General features: G+C 43.4%; 1 protein-coding gene across 2 annotated transcripts in view; it reads left to right on the top strand.

Moving 5' to 3' along the window:
* The window catches only part of PPM1L (protein phosphatase, Mg2+/Mn2+ dependent 1L), a 29,575-nt gene extending 11,487 nt beyond the window's left edge, over nucleotides 1-18,088 (top strand). For both annotated transcript variants that reach the window (XM_085853182.1, XM_085853171.1), the window contains 4 exons: nucleotides 541-858; nucleotides 2,155-2,383; nucleotides 10,649-10,810; nucleotides 17,180-18,088. In XM_085853182.1, coding sequence (XP_085709308.1) covers nucleotides 541-858; nucleotides 2,155-2,383; nucleotides 10,649-10,810; nucleotides 17,180-17,544 — 1,074 coding nt within the window. In that variant the 3' untranslated portion in view covers nucleotides 17,545-18,088. The remainder of the gene's footprint in view (nucleotides 1-540; nucleotides 859-2,154; nucleotides 2,384-10,648; nucleotides 10,811-17,179) is intronic.
* Nucleotides 18,089-18,094: the final 6 nt, after the last annotated feature.

Below are 18,094 nucleotides of genomic sequence, written 5' to 3'. Positions count from 1 at the left end.
CACTAGTTTGAATAAAGAGCAATGATGTCTGTTTATATTAAACTCGGGAAAAGATGTTTTCCTTCGCTTCAACCTCCAACTACCCAGGTGTAGGTGACCACTCGATCGGACTGTGCACTGGTCACCACCTTACTTTCAGCTGTGTAATGTGGGTTCCATTATCAACCCGACTATAAACTGCCGGGTTGGTGCTTCGTAGGCAGACCGTGTCTCGGATGGACGTTAACCTGGGTGGCCCACCTCCCATGTAACATTAGGTGGACGTTAAAGATCCCACGGTGTCTTTCACGAAGACAAAGTGAATGATTGCCTGCACCCTGATCACATTACAAATTCCTGCCATTACTACTGCTGGGAAGGCAAAGGCAAGCCACCTAATGTTATCCTAGCCTTGGGGTTGCTTCGGTGGCACTGAACCTGGCTTCAGGCAGAGCGGGAGAGAGGGAGAAGGGTTGTTATTTGTGGAACACAAAATTGTGGTGATTCAAACCTCTAACTCTTACATCATCATCCTCTTTCCCCTCCTCTCCTCCTCAAAAGGTCAGGCAACTTAAGGTGGCTACTTGGGGTCTCGCACGTTCAGCATGGCAATGGCTTTCGACCGGAGGGATTTGGCGTGGAGGTGCGTCGAAAGAGACGGAACAAGACGACGAGGGAAGCAAGAATGAGGAAGAAAAGGAGAACTGGTCTCACACGTGGGAATTTCGCAGTGGAAACGTGGCGGTGTTTGCCCTGCAGGGCCGGAGGGACCACATGGAAGATCGTTATGCTATAATCCATGGCCGGAACACTCGGGGAACTCCAGGAACTCGTCCAAACCATGCAATATACGCTGTTTTTGATGGGCATGGAGGGGAGGTCTGTTGCATTTTATGATGATGGGTGTGATCATTTTCTTTTTTTTGAACCTCATTTCATCAGTGTTGAACTAAGCTTTAAACTTGAAGGGCACTCGATAGAGCGCATACCCCCGCCACGCAATTCCTGATCCACGAGAACATATTGGGCCCGATGCATTTTTGAAATATTCCATATAATCGTTTTTGGCCCCATGTCTCAAAAAGGAAGAATTACTTTGAAAATTAAATAATTCTCATATCTGGATCTCGATTCAGATCTTCACCAAAATCGAAACAATTTGTCCTTGTCACACACTCAATGTGTCCAACAAGTTTCGTCCGAATCCGTCCACAGGGTTTTGAGATATTATGATATATAATGTAAGTTTAGCCCTATCTCTTGATGATGAAGAATCACGAAAAAAATTTATCGGATCCAGTTTCAGATCTTCACCAAAAATGAATCAATTCGTCGTGGTCACACACCAACCTGTCCACCAAATTTCGTCTGAATCCGTCCACATCTTTTTGAGATGTCGTGTTATATATCGGTTTAGCCCCATCTCTCAATGGTGAAGAATCGCTTTAAAAAATGATCAGATCCGGATGCGGATCTTCACCAAAATTGAACCAATTCTTCCTTGTCACACACCAAAGTTTCATCCAAATCCGTCCACACCTTTTTGAGATATCGTGCACACAGACAGACAAACAAACAGACAGGCAGAGGTGAAAACATAACCTCCTTCAACTTTCAGTGGTGGAGGGTAACAACTGGTCCATCATGCCCGTTACATCGTTATTATCATTTCCATCATTATTCATTTGTCTGTCTTTTAAGCAGAGTACAGGCAAAGGCTTTTGAGGCCTTCATGTTGTCTACAAAGTAGACATGTCTACATGTACATCATACATAAACAAAAAGGATGCAATTCCTTCCTTGCCAACATCTTTTTTCTTCCTTCACTCCTTTTATCAAATTTACCGGTTTTTTTCAATCCATCATCCTATTTCTACGCGTATGTGGAAATGGACATCTGCAACTGATGTATTGTTGAAATTGCCCGACATTGATCTTCACGTGAAGATTATATATGCGACAGCAATTTCGATGAAACGGTTCATAAAATTGAGCAAAGATCGAACAAAAATTAGATGTCCAACACTGTTTGTGCCACCTTTTATCTTCATGCTGAAGTTTTATGCCTTTTTCCTGTATATATGGCCTTTCCCGTGTTAACATCATTTGGAAGCTATTTGGTTGGAGGCACAAGTTTTAAGCGGTGACGATCTAACCCGGAACTTCCCGCGTCAGTCGGCAGCAGAATTCGTACAGAGCCGCTTGCCCGAGATGCTGCAAAGGAGGCTGGATGGCGATGAACCTGGTGACACTGCACATGCTCACGGAAACCCGGTGGAACGGAAAGGTTGCTTTGAGAAGCAGGAAAAAGAGCCAGAAGAGATAGAAAAGATCCTCCGGGAAGAGATCTTGGCATTAGATGAGCAACTTGTAAGCAAGCTGTCTGCTGTGCAGGATGAAGCAGGTAATTACCTTTTTACTTTTAGTTTGTGCACTTAACAACTTGCTTCCATGATAAACTGGCTCAGTAATAGGTAACAGGTATGGGAACTCCCTGATGTTTGCTTAATTGCATCAATTGATCAATCATGGAAGAGCAAGAAGAACTAGATTATTCTACAATTCTGTTGGATATTAAATATCAGAAGTGCAAGACTTTTGCCAATTAAAATATTTCTACCTTTTGTTTGAATCTCAAAAGTGAACCAAATCACATTTCTAATTCAATGGTGAGCAATAATTCATAGATTATGTGACAAAACTACCTCCCGTATTCTAAGCGGAATGCTCACCAGTCACCTCCATTCATTCACCGTCACCCTTTTATTCTCTCATCTGTAGAATCGACTCCGAGTGTCTGTCTTGTACCCCTCCCTCCAGTCCTTCAACATTGTCACCTCATGCTTACTCCCATACCCACTCCTATTCTCTTCTATTCTTATTCACCTCTTCCATCCACCATCCATTGGGACCATACTCTGTGCAGAGCGTCGGTGCTGCCTAAGCAGTCTCCTTCGCTATTGGGCACAATCCTGGACGGGTCGCCACTCCGACACAGGATACCAGCAAACTGGCACTCATTTTCAGAAAGATGACAGGCAGTTAACCTCACCTTGTATTTATTCAACAGCTGAGTGGGATTTGAACTCAGGATCCTAGGATCCCTAGCCCAACACTCTAACCATTAAGCCAACACCAGGCAGACGACCTCTTCCCTCCCACCCTTTTCCTTTCTGCCACTCATCCGCTCGTGTGTTGTCGTTGTCTCTCTGTTCTCCTTTGATCCTCCGTCGGTCTGTAACTACTACTACCTACTGTTGTTTCACTCCTCCATGAGATGAGATTTCTATTTAACATAATAATAATAATAATAATAATAATAATAAACAGCTTTGTTGCACGCCATTGTTTTTATACAATGTGAAAATTAATGTGACCATTGCATGCTGTTGCTTTTGGGTAGTGGTCCATGATAATGACCTGTAGCGATCTCCAATATCTGTTCAGACATTTATTATTGCTGTTTCATCTGTTCCCTCACCAGAAATCTGGGGACCCCTCTTTCAGACAGTCTTTTTAATGGCCAAGGCTTTGATCAGGTGGTTTTATTAGGCTAAGTGATATGTGAAATGTACAATGTGTGAGCAGTGCAGCAAATAGTTGTACTTTGGTCAATCCCGTGCACACAGTGAAAAGTGGGGTTAAGCGATTGGTCAACTTTGTCTGTCTCTCTGTCTCTATCTGTCTACAAACGTCAGTTTATGATCTGGCTGACAGAATGGCCTCGAGGTACAGCAGGCACAAAGAACGAATGTAACGTGTTAAACAAGGTGGTGTATACGACTACGTCAACAGCGGTAAACTTTGGAATTTTATTTTTTTCTACAACCTTCTTCTTGTTTTTTTTTTTTTTATTTTTTTTTTCTATAACCTTTAAAATCTTTCTTTTATTTAAATAAAATTATATACTTGAACACAAATCACCGTTTGGCACTTTCAAAACCCTTCTGTTTTGCAGCACTTGGACAAAATATTGTGACATTTTACGTCATCACGACCAATCAAATTTGTCGCTTGCAGACCCTGCCCATGTATATTTCTCAAGATAGTGCCGGGGGTAAGGTTTCCTATTAACTCTCTAGTTCGACAACATATTGTTGCGAATTCGCGCCCGCCGGCGTGCGATCGGCCGCTCGACTTGAATGGCGGCTGCCTCGCCCACCGGAACGGACAATTCAGTCATGACCCTCTCGGAACAATGCCGGGAGCTAGTCACGGGTGGGGGTTTAACCTCACTACGATCGTGCCAATTGCCCACCCGCGCAGGATATGGTTGCTCGCCAAATTCGATCTACCTAAGTACTTGCGCGAATGGTCGACCGGGCGATCGTACCACGCCACAGGCCGACTCCGGACACGAACCACTTAAGCGGTCTGTTCCGTGTTACAGTGATAACCGAGCGGTGTTATCGTCGGCCTTGACGGTTCCGATTAATTACCAGGATGTTGCACCCACTACGAACACCTTACGTGAAGCAGGATGGAGAGTCAATCAAAGGAAAGGACGCAGCGAAACGGGGAACAAGTTCACACAAGCACGTTTAATTCACACAGACCAGCACGGAAAGCACGTATTTACAGTCACAATAATCAAAATGCACATATAAAGCCAAAGAAGAGTTAAAACCAAATACGCGTACACACGGCAACACTTAAACAGTTCTACTTGTCGGACAGGCGCCACCCACAGTCATTTACACAAACCCAAAGGAAAAAGAAAGGAAGTTGCGACTTCCCTTTTGTGGCTGGTGAGTTCCTCTCCCACGACCGTCAGCGTGGTCGCGCCTGGCCCCGACCTCTCTCGCGGCCGGTGAACCGTCTCCGGCAATCCCCATCCGGACGCGCAGGTCCACCTCACAACTGGCGCTGCCGCGTCTCCCATCCATGCCTTCGTGACAGGGCCGCTCGCCAAGCCGCGGGTGCAGGACCTCTTCCCTCGAAAACCAGACTCTCGTACCAACTCGACCAACCCTCGCCCAACCAACCCCAAGGTCCGTCCTGTCCGCCTTTTGTAGCGCGAGGCTCCGCCCTTCGCTCCGCCCCATTTTCGGCTCCACCTTCCTTCGAGAAGGTTCCCGAAAAGGGGCGTGCCCTCTCGTTTCCCCCTTCCCTGCGCCGTGCGGGGGCGAGGAAAGTCAGTCTTGGCTCAGGCTCAGGGAATTATTCCCCCAAAAAGAGGCCCCCACCTTTTCTCACCTTTGACCCCCGGCTCAGATCGCACCTCCCCCACACCGAGCGAGGAGAGCTCAAACGGGAGAAACAGGCGGGAAAACCCGCGCATCCTCGCAGTTCCTTCCTTGGCGCCTTTGTTTGCCATTCGGAAGCGGACGTAGTGGCGAAGATGTGGTAGCGTAGATGGTGGAGGTGGCGTGGTTGTAGTGTAGTTGGCGCTGTGATGGGGATGGCGTGGTTGTTGAGATGCTGTTTGTTTGAAATAAAAGATAGAACAGAAAAATGGCTAACTGGAGGATTGCAGCCCGAATGGATCACATAAATTCCCTCTATACAACGGGTTTGGGCTTACTACACATGTACCTATGGAGATATCTCACCTGAGGGCCCTTTATGGTGTAATGTGAATTTCCACAGCCGTAACAATATTTTCCACCTTAGCAACATCATCATTCCTGGATGCAATTGTGGGGTGCCCACTCCTGGAATCGTCTTTTCATCCCTTATTTTGCTGCTTTAAACTCATTGGCCCACCTTTTGACTGTTTCATAATAAGGGGCATTTCCAGTCAAACTATTCACCATATTGATATGATATATAAAATAATTTGGAAACTACGGTCACCGGGCCCTTTCTCGTGGTTTATTTAAACATGTGTGATCACAATGCATGAATTGACCAACAGGATGGTGCAGTGGTAGTGCACACACTACCTTTGAGTTCTCTAATCTGGGTTTGGTTCTCGTCACAACTATAAAGCGTGGACGTTGCATCACAAATTGTGTCATTCCTCGGGTGAATGTAAAGCTGTGGATCCGGTTCGCGAAACACTTGGGCCAAAACTTCTCCCTAGCCAACCCCACAAAAGGATGGTAATTGGGACCGTTAAATAAGTAATAGTATGGAGTCAAATTATACAAATTGCTCCAATTTTGGATGAAAGATACCGTTTCGTGTCATTTCTCCAGGTAATTCATAAGCTACTTTTCTTCTTTTTTTTTCAGGTACATCGTTGGTGTCATGATACAGTGTAACTCTTACCGTGTAACCCCTTTTTGTGAAGTACTCATCATGGAATATATTTCTTCCTCCAGACATTTAATATGGCTGAGCTCTGCCATTTATTGTTTAATCCAGTATGTCAACGAGTTATTCTACCTATTCTTTGCAATATGGAACATTGTTTCTACTATCTTTGACTCAGTCAGTTAACAGTCGTATTGCATACGATCTCTACAATTGTTACTTCCTCCTAGTTCTCATCATTTTTACTCTTTCATCATCAGGAACCCAAAATGCTGCACGAAAAGCTTCAACCTTTCTCCACTAAATGGATTTTTATCCCACGCACACAAGGCGAAAAGCAGGGTTAAGCAAGGCGTTGATTTCTGTCTGTCTGTCTACAAATGTCAGTTTATGATCGAGGAACAACTTGATTTCAACTGAATGTTATATTTTGATCATTAATCAGAAAACGGACCTGCAGTTTAGCAACACTTTGGCTCTGAATTTGTCTCGAATGTACATGCGCAGAGAGGAGTGAGATTTTTTGTCTTTCTGCCTGCCTAGCAGTCACACAACATTGAAAATCATTCCAAATGGGAAACAGTGTTTTAAAGGACGTCATAAAGGACACAAACAACAGCCACGAAGACCAAATGTAACTTGTTAAATAAGGTGGTGTGAAAGACGCTGCGTCGATGGGGGTAAACTTCCAAAATTTTTTTTTTTTTTTTTTTCTACAACCTTGAAAATCTTTTTTTATTTCAATTAACGATATTGTTGCGAATTCGCGCCCGCCGGCGTGCGAGCGGCCACGTAACTAGAATCACGGCACGTCGCCCACCGGATGGACAATTCCGTCGTGACCCTCTTGGACTAACACCGGGAACTAGTCACGGGTGGGCCTTTCGGCCTCACCACGATCGTGCCAATCGGCCCCCCGGGTGGGATAGGGTTGTTCGCCAAATTCGACCTACCAAAGTACCCACACGGAAGGTAGACCGGGCGATCGCACCTCGCCGCAGGTCGACCCCGGACACGGGCCACTTAAGCGACCCGTTCCGTACTATCGGGATAACCGAGCGGTGTTATCGTCAACCTCGACGGTTCCGATTAATTATCGGGCGTATTTAGCCCACTACCAACCCTTTACGTGAAGTAAGATGGAGATTCAATTAAAGAAAAGACGAAGCGAAACGGGAAAAACAGTTCAACATGAGGCACATTTATTCTGCAGCACACGGAAAGCACACATATACAATTACAACAATTATGCACCAAAAGCAATTGCAACAAAAGAAACACAACAATGCAGATCGACTACCGACTACGCGAGCACACAGCAACACTTACACAGTTTTACTTTACAGACGGCGCCGACAACACATATACTCAAAAGCAAAAGAAAAGGGCCACCCTCAACGACAAAGGGGCGAGGGTAAAAATGAAAAGCTGAAATGTCTTGCATCAATAAGTATTCAACTCCTTTGCGATGACACTCAAAATTGAGCTCAGGTGCATCCAATTTCATTTGATCATCGTTGAGACGTCTCTACGACTTGATTGGAGTCCACCTGTGGCAAATTCAATTGATTGGACATGATTTAGAAAGAAACACACCTGTCTATATAATGTCCCATAGTTGACGGTGCATGTCAGAGCACAAACTCTCCCATGAAGTTCAAGGAACTGTCCGCAGAACTCCGAGATAGAATTGTGAGGAGGCATAGATCTGGGGAAGGGTATAAAATAATTTTGAAAGTGTTGAAAGTTCCCAACAGAACATTGAGTTCCTTCATTAGGAAATGGAAAGAATATGGAACTACCCAGACTCGTCTTAGAGCCGGCCGTCCGACCAAACTGAGCAACCGAGCAATTCGGACCTTGGTCTGGGAGGTGACCAAGAGCCAATGGCCACTCTGACAGAACTACAGAGTTCCTTGGCTAAGATGGGAGAACCTGCCGGAAGGACAACAGTCTTTGCAGCACTTCACAAAACTCGGCTTCATGGGAGAGTGGCCAGACGGATACCACTCCTGAGAAAAAGGCGCATGACAGCACTCCTGGAGTTTGCAAAAAGGCATGTGAAAGACTCTGAGAGCATGAGGCAGATAATGAATAATGTTTCTGTGGTCTAATGAGATGAAAATTGAACTCTTTGGCTTGAATGCAAAGCGCTATGTCTGTCGAAACCATAGCACAGGTCATAACCCATCTAACACGCCGTGGAAACCAAGGCACTTCGGATCATTGGTATCTCCCACGATGAGGCTAAGTCTCTGGGTCTCTTACTCTCTCACCGCAAGCAGGTCGGTGGTCTTTCTGTCTTCTACCATCTCCTCTCCAGTTTCGCCCCACCCCCGCTCTGTATGTGATATGCCCCCCCCTCCTGCCATATTTCTGCATGGCGCTCAAGGTCCGCCAACAACCCCTTTCTGGTAAAACCACCAAAATCACGAATCACTGCTCATCTTCACTCTTTCATTCCTCTTTTTTCCTGCCTTTGGAATAAACTCTCTCACTCTGTTCAATCTCATTCTTCCCCCCAGCCCTTCAAAACAGTTGTTCACCACCACCTTTTATCGTCCCCCATCCAAATCCTCGATCTTTTCTACCCTTGTTAATCCACCCAAACCCACCTCCTTCAAATTCCCTGCTTTCCTTCCTGTAAGTCCCTGTAATATCCATGTTGTATACCCCGTGTTCCCGCCCCATCCCTCTCCCTTCCACAGATCTCCTAATGTCTCTGTTCCCCACTGTGTTGTCCTTTCCTCTCCCTCCCCTCTTGTTTCATGCCCTCCTTGTTGTGCATTGTGTGTTAGCTCTCATATGAGCCACGTCAACATATACAAAAAAAAACCAACACACCTGTTTGATGGAGGTGGAAAACGCTGTCTCAGGTGTCATTTCCGAAGATCCCACAAATGCAGATTGGGTGCAGATCTTGATTGAAAAGGCCATGACGTACGCGTAACATTAGTGTCATGCTCATCAAACCATTGGGGCGACCACATGTGCTCTGTAGTGTCGGAGTGACGACCCGTCCAGGATTGTGTCCAATCGCCAAGGAGACTGCTTAAGCAGCATCAATGCTCTGCACAGAGTATGGTCCCAATCCCCTCCTCCTCCCCCTCTTGCAGGCATGCTAGCTATGAGTAAAGGCAACCAGGCCTGTGCTGCATTTTTTTTTATACATGACCCTAAGCATGCTTGGATGTTATTTGCTAAATTAACACATGGGCTGCACCCGTTTGAAAGCCGTTGCTTGGTGTTAGTTATTTACCCAGGTGTTTCCATTTTTCTTTTGTCCACCTGTCATTAAATAATATGGACCATGGAACATCAGGTAAAATGGCTCCAAAGCTGGGGACGGATACTCTTCCTCGTGTAAAATACAGTGATGTCTCCTATATGTTCTCGTTCTGCTCCTTCGTGGACCTGAGACAATATTTTATATAAAACACTGATTGGCCAAGTCTCGATTGATGTTTTCTGCAATAAATGGCTATATTGTTGAGGGGTGAGGGGTTGTTAATGAAGTCAAGGCTAATAAAAGAGTTGTTTGGAAAGCAAAATAGACAAGCAAATAAAGAGAGCTTGTTGACAGCTGTGAGCGGTGAGCATGTATGACTTTGTGTTGCGCCGATAATATGAAAGTGTATTAGTTAAATAGGACTGGTGGGATCGCCTAGAGGTACGCACACTGACCTCTAAGCCTTATAGCCTGGGTTTGAATCCCAACCCAGCTGTGAACTGTCGTCCTGATGTTTCACAGGATGGGTGATTCATCAATGTGTCCCCTCGGATAGACATTAAACTGGGTGTCCCGTCTTCCGGCATTTGTTGGTGGACGTTAAAGATGCCAAGGTGTCCTTCATGAAGAGTAGGCGAGCTATAGCCTGCACCCTGAACAAAAATCCAAATTCCTGCCCTGACTTCCTCAGTTGGCATGGCAACCCGACCAGGATTGTGGCCTCGTAACTGCTTCGGCAGCACCAACACTCCGCATATGGCATGGCACATCATGATCATGATGATGATTAGCTATGTGATAAAAGGGGGGGAAAAATGGCAATTAAATAAATTTTATATAAACAGGAAGAGAGAAGGAAGGAGGCAAAAGTACATGATTAAAATGATCAGAGGAAAACCAGACGATCAAGTTTTCCAGATTTACTCTTTCACCTGGGGGCTTTCTCGATTCACATTAAAGTGATTCTCCTTGTATCGTAACCTCAAAAATGTTTTTGAAAACTTTGGTCGCAGTGCTCTTTCAAATGGTTTATCTCAATATGTGTTTATTCACAATGTATGAATTGTTCCAATTTTTGCTGAAAGATGCTTCTTGTTATATTTACTCCAATTAGTTCATAAGCTGTTATTTATTATTGTTGTTGTCGTTTTTTATTTTTATTTTTTCCAGGCAGGTGTAATAATTTCAACCATGCAAATGTTGGTGTTTCAACTGCTTTGGTGATATCGTACAATGTTGCAGGCACGACTTGCCTGGTGGCGCTGCATAACGGGTCTCTCCTCACGGTGGCGAACGTTGGTGACTCGCGTGCTGTGCTGTGTGATGGGTCTGGGCGTGCTGTACCGCTTTCCCATGATCACAAGCCTCACCAGCTACGCGAGAGGAAACGCATTAAAAAGGCTGGTATGGTGAGAAGGACATAATGGTTTGTGTGATTGAGATTGAGGTGTCGTTCCATCTTCATCACAGTGTCGTCATCGTGACGAGAAACTAAAAAGATTTGTGAAAGCAATATTGAGGGTCTTGGGGGGTGGGGTGGGGTGGAGGCTGTTTGATCTAGGCTGAAGAGATAAACTAATTTCACTTTAGCAATTTTTTTTTTTTTGGTACAAACTTATTCTTTGAGGAAGAACTGATTTTTAGGGAAAATAAAACTTTGAACAAAGAAAACTGAGACAAGGAAGGGAAGGATAGGTGAGGAGAAGGAAAGTGAGAGGTATGGAGAGAAGAGAGAGAGAGAGAGGAGATGGACAAAAAATGCATGGACAAGAAGAAGGGGTGAAAAATTAATTGTTCTACATTCCACATGTAAATGAAACAAATTTCAAAAGGTTACAATTGCTATATACCTGACAATTATTCGCACTGTGAATTTACAAGAAAATTTTGGATGCAGCCTTGTCTTGACTGTTTGGGTCCATTGCAAGCTCTGCTGTTTGCAACAATAACCTAAGGAACCATCTTCATACTATAAATGTCAAATATGTAATAACACAATGTTTGAAGAATAGGCCAAATAAATAAAACGCTATTCTTCAAGCTAGTAGGTGATGTGAGATGGGAAAAATGATAGATTGGGGTCTTGCTGTCTGTCTACTCTACCATGACGCATTTAATCCTTCGGTAATCAAAGCAAATCAACTGGCCGGGTCATCCCAAGACTTGTGTTGTTGTCAAGATCGATCACAAGTGGCCTGCTCACTTTTAAGTTGTAGTGGGGATTCGATTCTGAAGGACATTCAACCTGCTGATAAATACTGTGGCCTTCGTGCCTTGTCGACTGGTGCAGCGTCATGGAGCATGTCATTCTTCAAATAGAATGTCAAGTTCTGACTGTACTTCTGCGCTGGTTCGTGTAGGTTGAAAATCTCGCAATATATTTTGACCGTCAATTCCGCACCATGGCCAAGTATTCTTCCCCACGATCCCTGATGTTTCCTTTGTTGACGTACTGTATGCTTTACATCAGCTGATCCACTGCTTTATACAAAATCAGTCTTATAACAGTTGGTTATTGTGTCATGGGGCACATATTTGTCCAAGAGAAAGCAGTGTTATTCATGTGTCTGAGGCCAAAAGGTTTGTGGTCATTTTCTGGGAGGAAATTTCGTGTAGAATTCACAAATCCATTTGTCGCAGTCGTCAGCCTGGCAGGCGATGTGTGAGAGCCCTGTGATTCATAAGGTCGATTTTAGGGAAAAATGGATTTAATTTTTTGAGCCTAAAAGTATCTCTGGGAGCATGTGAGGTATCAAAATAAATGTAAGATACATACATACATACATACATACATACAAGGAAATCAGACACAGGTGGAGGCCATTCAGCCCATCATGCTGTGCGAACATCATACTAACTTATTTACACAAGATCCAAGGAAGAAAATGCAAAAAAATTTGAAAATAAAATTTTGTATGACTTATTATTACAGCACGTGCGCTGTATACAATTGCACCGAGTTTGAAATGTCCCCGGTGTCCCCCCCCCCTCCCCACGTGCCTCAAGTGAGCCAATGATGGCCATCCGGTAGATGGTAGTGCGTAACCTAGATGAAAATGGCGACAATTGACGGAAATACCTGAGTATTTCAATGGAAATTTGTGAAACTAATGTGTTATATGTGAAAACCATTGAATTTATTGCTTGACGGAAAAAAACCAAGAAACGCTCCCCCCTCATGTATGAACGAACGAAAGACGTCATTTCCGCCCACCATGGCATTTCGCGCCGAACGCTGAAAGCTAAGTTCTTCTTATGCCATCATTCTCTTTAATATTAGCCATAAACAAGTGTTTCGTCATGCATTAGTAGTTGAAATTTACTTACAATTATGGCAAATATTGGTGGCAAAGTGATAAGTGGTTCTTTCAAATAACATTAGTGGACTCATTTGCTTCACCACACGCGCTGTATTGAAGGATTTCACTTGTTATCATTATTTTAAAAGTTTTTGTATTCTTTTTTTCTTTTTCTTCTTCTCTTCCCCTCAGGGGAGTGGGCATGGGCTTGGTTAAAAACACACAACATCAACCACACAACTCCCCTTGATGAGAACCCCACCGACACTTCCGTACACATGCACACAATCACCCATCAATGCTCAAACTACCGAAAAGTCCTGTCAACATCCCCATCCCCCTCTATCTCCATAACTTCCAGGTACCTATCTAATTCTAATTTAAACTTATTGACTGTTTCTGCTGCCACGATATTTCCAGGGAGGCCATTCCATGCATTAAATACTCTCTGAGTGAAAGTCCCCTGCCTTGCTACCGTCTTAACTCTCGTCTTCTTTACTCTCAGTTTATGGCCCCTGGTCCTATCACTGTCTACATAAAACACATTTATATACAATTACAATGACTCTTATATGGCTATATTTTGCAAAAAAAATTTAAAAGTGTTTTTTGCATGAAAAATCCTTGAATTTCAGCAAATGTCAACAACAGAAAAATGGTTGAGTTTGAAAAAGACGTTAAAAATTCGAAAACCTTTTTTTTTTTTGCTCTCAAAAAAATGCCTGATTATCTCACATTTTTAAAATGTAAAATTCTTACTTGTGAGTTTTGTACTGTTAGCTCCAGAAAACTAATTTATTATCAGATGAGTCATAATGAAGCTCTTGACCTCGAATCTCTTGAAGCTTTTCATCGTCGTCAATGGCTTTATTGCTGTCATCTATACATTGGCAGATATATTGAGGTATCTGGTCACCGTCAAACCAGCTGACTTCATCGGAACCTGCATTCCTTTACCATCCATTATTTTGTGGTGAGAACTGTTCTGATTGTGCTCTACTTGTGTTTTTCCACAAAATTTTCACGTTTAATTTACTCCATTAGTACAGTATCACATGGTGGAAGTGGACTGGAATATATTCCCAGATTTTCCTAGTTCATAGGGCTATTCAAACAAAGCAAGGTAAGCTGCATTCACGTTCTTAATAGTAGGTTTTCCATACATCGGCCTCAATGTCTGCAGTACAGTTCTCTGTAACCATATTTTCCTCACCTAACTTTCCAAATGACTCCATGTAGTGAGGTGAGCTTTCGACGAGGGAAAATGGATGAATCTTTCCCTTCCTCCAAAATGCAGTATAGTCACAACCTGTAAATGCATGGAATGCAGGAAGAGCTGAACATAGTTCAGGACCCAGATGCTCTGCCAGCTGGGTAGCATTGATGTATATCTCCTCGTATTGTTGCTGCTAAGTCCTACATCCATTCATATATGCACATGTTCTCCAAACCTTAATGCATGATACAGGAGAATGATAAGAACATCGGTGTCATTTGCCCACACAACAATACTAGCATCATTCTTCATTTCCACTAACATGCCAAACTATGTGTGTATTTGCTTCCTCGTGCTGACTCTGCAACTCCCTGACCAGCTTTCGCACAACTCCCTGACCAGCTTTCACACAACTCTGCCTTCAACAACCTCAAACACCTAAGCCACACCCTCCAGTCCTCCATACCAAATATGTCCTTGCAAGGTAGCTTTGTTTGAATCCTTTTGCCACTCATTCACTGAGAACTCGAACAATGCCATCTTGAACTTGGTGGACGTCAGAGCACTTGTCAAGTCTTTTGGTGTCTTGATCAATTCCTGTGATTGCCATTTCAACATCAGTAGCACCATGCCTGGTATGTTCTATGTCCTTGATTGATGGACTGTTTTGTGTCACCAACAAAGTCCACACAAGCTGCAAGTTCACACAGTTTGGTGAGCAAGGCATTTGCTAGTCCTCCATATATTGCAGGTAGATTCATCAATGGGTTCACCATAAACATGGCATCTACTACACAGGCACTAATGTCATCCAGCAATGGGCCACTGCTATCTATTTTGCTTTCCAGCTTGAGGAGAAGTTTTGCCTTTTCTGTTTTGTGGATTGTGCCATTAACATGGCCGTAGACCGTTGGCACCGGAGTTAATGGGTGTGCAAATACCTTCTTTAGGTCTGTCTTTTTTTGATGCTGTTGGGTACAGTAACCGACCAACCAAATCTCAAGTGCCCTGTAGTTCCTTTACTTTCAAGTCTTTTGTCTTGATCTCGGTTTTCTTTGTATCACAAGCAAAGTTTTTTAATTTTTGCCTTGGGATTATAGCCTCAAATCTGTTCCTGTCAGCAAAGCATCCCTCTGAACTCCTTGCACTATATTTCTCCCAAAGCAATTCAGTTTAGAAGATCCTTTTTCACACTGTCTGATACTGCTCGGCCAGTGGAAATGTTACACAGGTTGCTATCATTGGCTATTTCAGCAAATGGGTTCATTGTTTCCTGGATACCTTTTGATGAGCCTTTTGAGATCTTCATTGTCACGTTTGATGTGGTTTGCTTTGACCTGTTGGCTGATGTCTTCCTTTCTATTCAAGCCAGCAAAGTCTTGGAGATGACCATCAATGGCATTTCTCATTATGCGATTCACTGTCCATTTGTTCATGGCTCCAGTCGACTGTGTAAAAGCTGAAAAACTAGTGAAGCGAGATGCAGCGTCTGCATTTCCCGTTTGTTCTGATGTCACCAGGACACCTTGAAAATGACTGATGTCCTCCTAATTGTGAGTTCATCCTTCTGTCTGACTTTCTTTCTACCTGGATGTGTCTCCTTGGCATTTATTAAGTTCAATTGTATTTAACCATCCACTGAATAATTTGGACATCCTGCACTGAAGAATACAGAACAAAACATACAAGGAAGAATTTTACATTTTTTAAATGCTAGATAATCAGGCATTTTTTGACAGCAAAAAATTTTTGGTAATTTTAACGTTTTTTTTTTGTTCAAACTCGCTCATTTTTCTGTTGTCGACGTTAGCGAAAATGAAAGGAATTTTTTTCATGCAAAATGTAGCCATGTAACAGCCATTGTAATAGTGTATAAATGTGTTTTTATGTGTCTTACATTTATTTTGATATACCTCACATGCTACTGGAGAAACTTTTAGTCTCAAAAAATTAAATTTTGTTGAAATAGATTCCCCCCCCCCCCATTAAAAATCGACCTCTTGGTACCATCCATGAATTACAGGGAGCTCACAATCACCTGCCAGACTGAGGACTGCAAGAAATGGATTTTTGAATTAGACACAAAATTTCCTCCCAGAAAATGACCACAAACCTTTTTGGCCTCAGACACATGAATAACACTGCTATATCGAGGAAATGAAAAGTGGGGGGAGGGGACTTTGGGGGAAAGTGAAGCCCCACAAGCCCCAATGGTGGAATCGTCACCAAATTAATAATTCCCTGTATAGGTTGTGTGTAAAGACCCCATCACAAATTCTTTACAAATGACTGTTATGTACATGATGTAATGTTTCTTCTTCCACTTTTGTATGGAGCGCACAGCTGCAGGTGGCCTCATTTGCTGGGGTGTTGGGGGGGGGGGGTGAGGGGAGAGGATGCAGTTGTGCTGCTGATGTCCTAATTGTTTTTCTTCTAGGTTAGAGCAGGAATTTGGAATCGGGACAGGGTGCTGGCCATAACTCGCCTGCTCTTCACAAAGGACACCATGTGATCTTTAACATCGACCAAATAATGTTGGCAGACAGGAGGTCTGTTTAACGTCCATCTGAGAGACGGTACACACAATGATCCCTCACCCTGCCTGTGAAACACCAGGATGCTCGTTTATAGCTGGGTTGAGATTCAAACAGTCTAGACAGTTCAAAGGCGAGTGTGTGTACCTCTTGGCGATACTGCCAGTCCAAAGCAGCTTCATAACTTAAAATGCAGGATCTCTATTTCCAGCCTGTGCTTATTTGATCACAAGTGTTTGTTTGTATTAAAATTGTAATTTTCCTGGCTGCCTCTCCAGATCTATTTACATGGATTACTTACTTATAGGGCAGTGTGTGGGAGTCAGGTTCTCTTGGTCAGGATCCACGTGAGAATTGCCATTGTGGTACATGGTTCCTGGTATTGCAACAGTGACATGGCCTATTGCTAGACTTACGGGTTTTTAAAAAAATTCAGAATCAGAGGATGAAAAAATTCCATTCGTCATTTCAGTTTAATTTTTTTTTCGACTTCAACAATGTTTTTCATATCAGTTCTTTATGTCCCCAGCCCCCCCCCACCTCCCCAATAACCCATAGATATTCTTGAAGTGCAAATATAAAGAAAACAAAAAGATCACTAAATAATTAATGATAGAAGTCATTTTTTTAAAACAATTTTTGAGAAATGCAAAATTATTTTGTTGGAACCATTACGTAAAATAAAGCTCAGGTCAGAACCTTTTCTCCTGCCCATATCACACAGGTGGCTTCATCAGCTATAATGGGTCATGGAGAGTTCAAGGGGTACTTGCAATGTCTCGTTCTCTTGGTGACTTTCCACTGAAGCATCTTCGGGTCGTGACTTCTGATCCCGATGTTGCAACCTTCGACCTAGCAACCCTGCAGCCACGTTTCGTGCTTCTCGCCACAGACGGCCTTTGGGATGCTTTTGGAAGTCAGGAAGCGGTGTCCTTTGTCACCGAGCGGCTTCAGGAGCCCCACCTAGGTGCCAAGTCTATCGCAATGCAGGCATATTATCGAGGTTGCCCCGATAATATCACCGTCATGGTGGTACAATTGCCGGTAATTGGTTGTCGCAGCAATGGAACAGCAACGGAGGCCCGGTGACACCAGCAGCTTGTTAAACGTCAAATTTTTGGAATTGTTCGGAAAAGAAAATCGTGTTGTCAATATGCTGGTGATCATACAAATGACAAAAATCTCATTGCCTGCTTGGTCGCTATGTGGCAAATGGAACTGGCTTCCACCTTGTTCCACAGGTTTGGTGGAATGGTTAGTCGCTTTGGCTGTCTGGTTCCGTTTATTATATTGACAAGCTATTTGCTCTGTGAATGAGAGTGGCTGGCATACCAACTCGTTAACTTTTAAAAACTGGAAATTCTTATGATTGTTGATTATCATATTGAAGTAAAACCTAATGATCTTTGAAATGAAATTTTCAGTATTGTCCTTGTTCGTTGCACATTGCACTTGAATTCATCATTGCTTGATTTTGTTGCTTCACCATATGTTTCACTTCAACAGCATATAAATAATTGGCTATGACTGTACACCTGTATCATTACTTGTGGAGGCATCTATCATGCCTACATTGCCTGTTTACCTATTAAAGAGTTGTACACTTTCACTGCAGTTTTTATAACGTGACAACCAGACA

The sequence above is a fragment of the Eptatretus burgeri genome, chromosome 2 (genome assembly GCF_056783735.1).
Source record: "Eptatretus burgeri isolate ZD-2024b chromosome 2, Ebu_testis_v1, whole genome shotgun sequence".
Classification (NCBI taxonomy): Eukaryota; Metazoa; Chordata; class Myxini; order Myxiniformes; family Myxinidae; genus Eptatretus; species Eptatretus burgeri.
The sequence above is the reverse complement of the archived record's forward strand: the minus strand, read 5'-3'. Positions and strand labels throughout refer to the sequence as shown.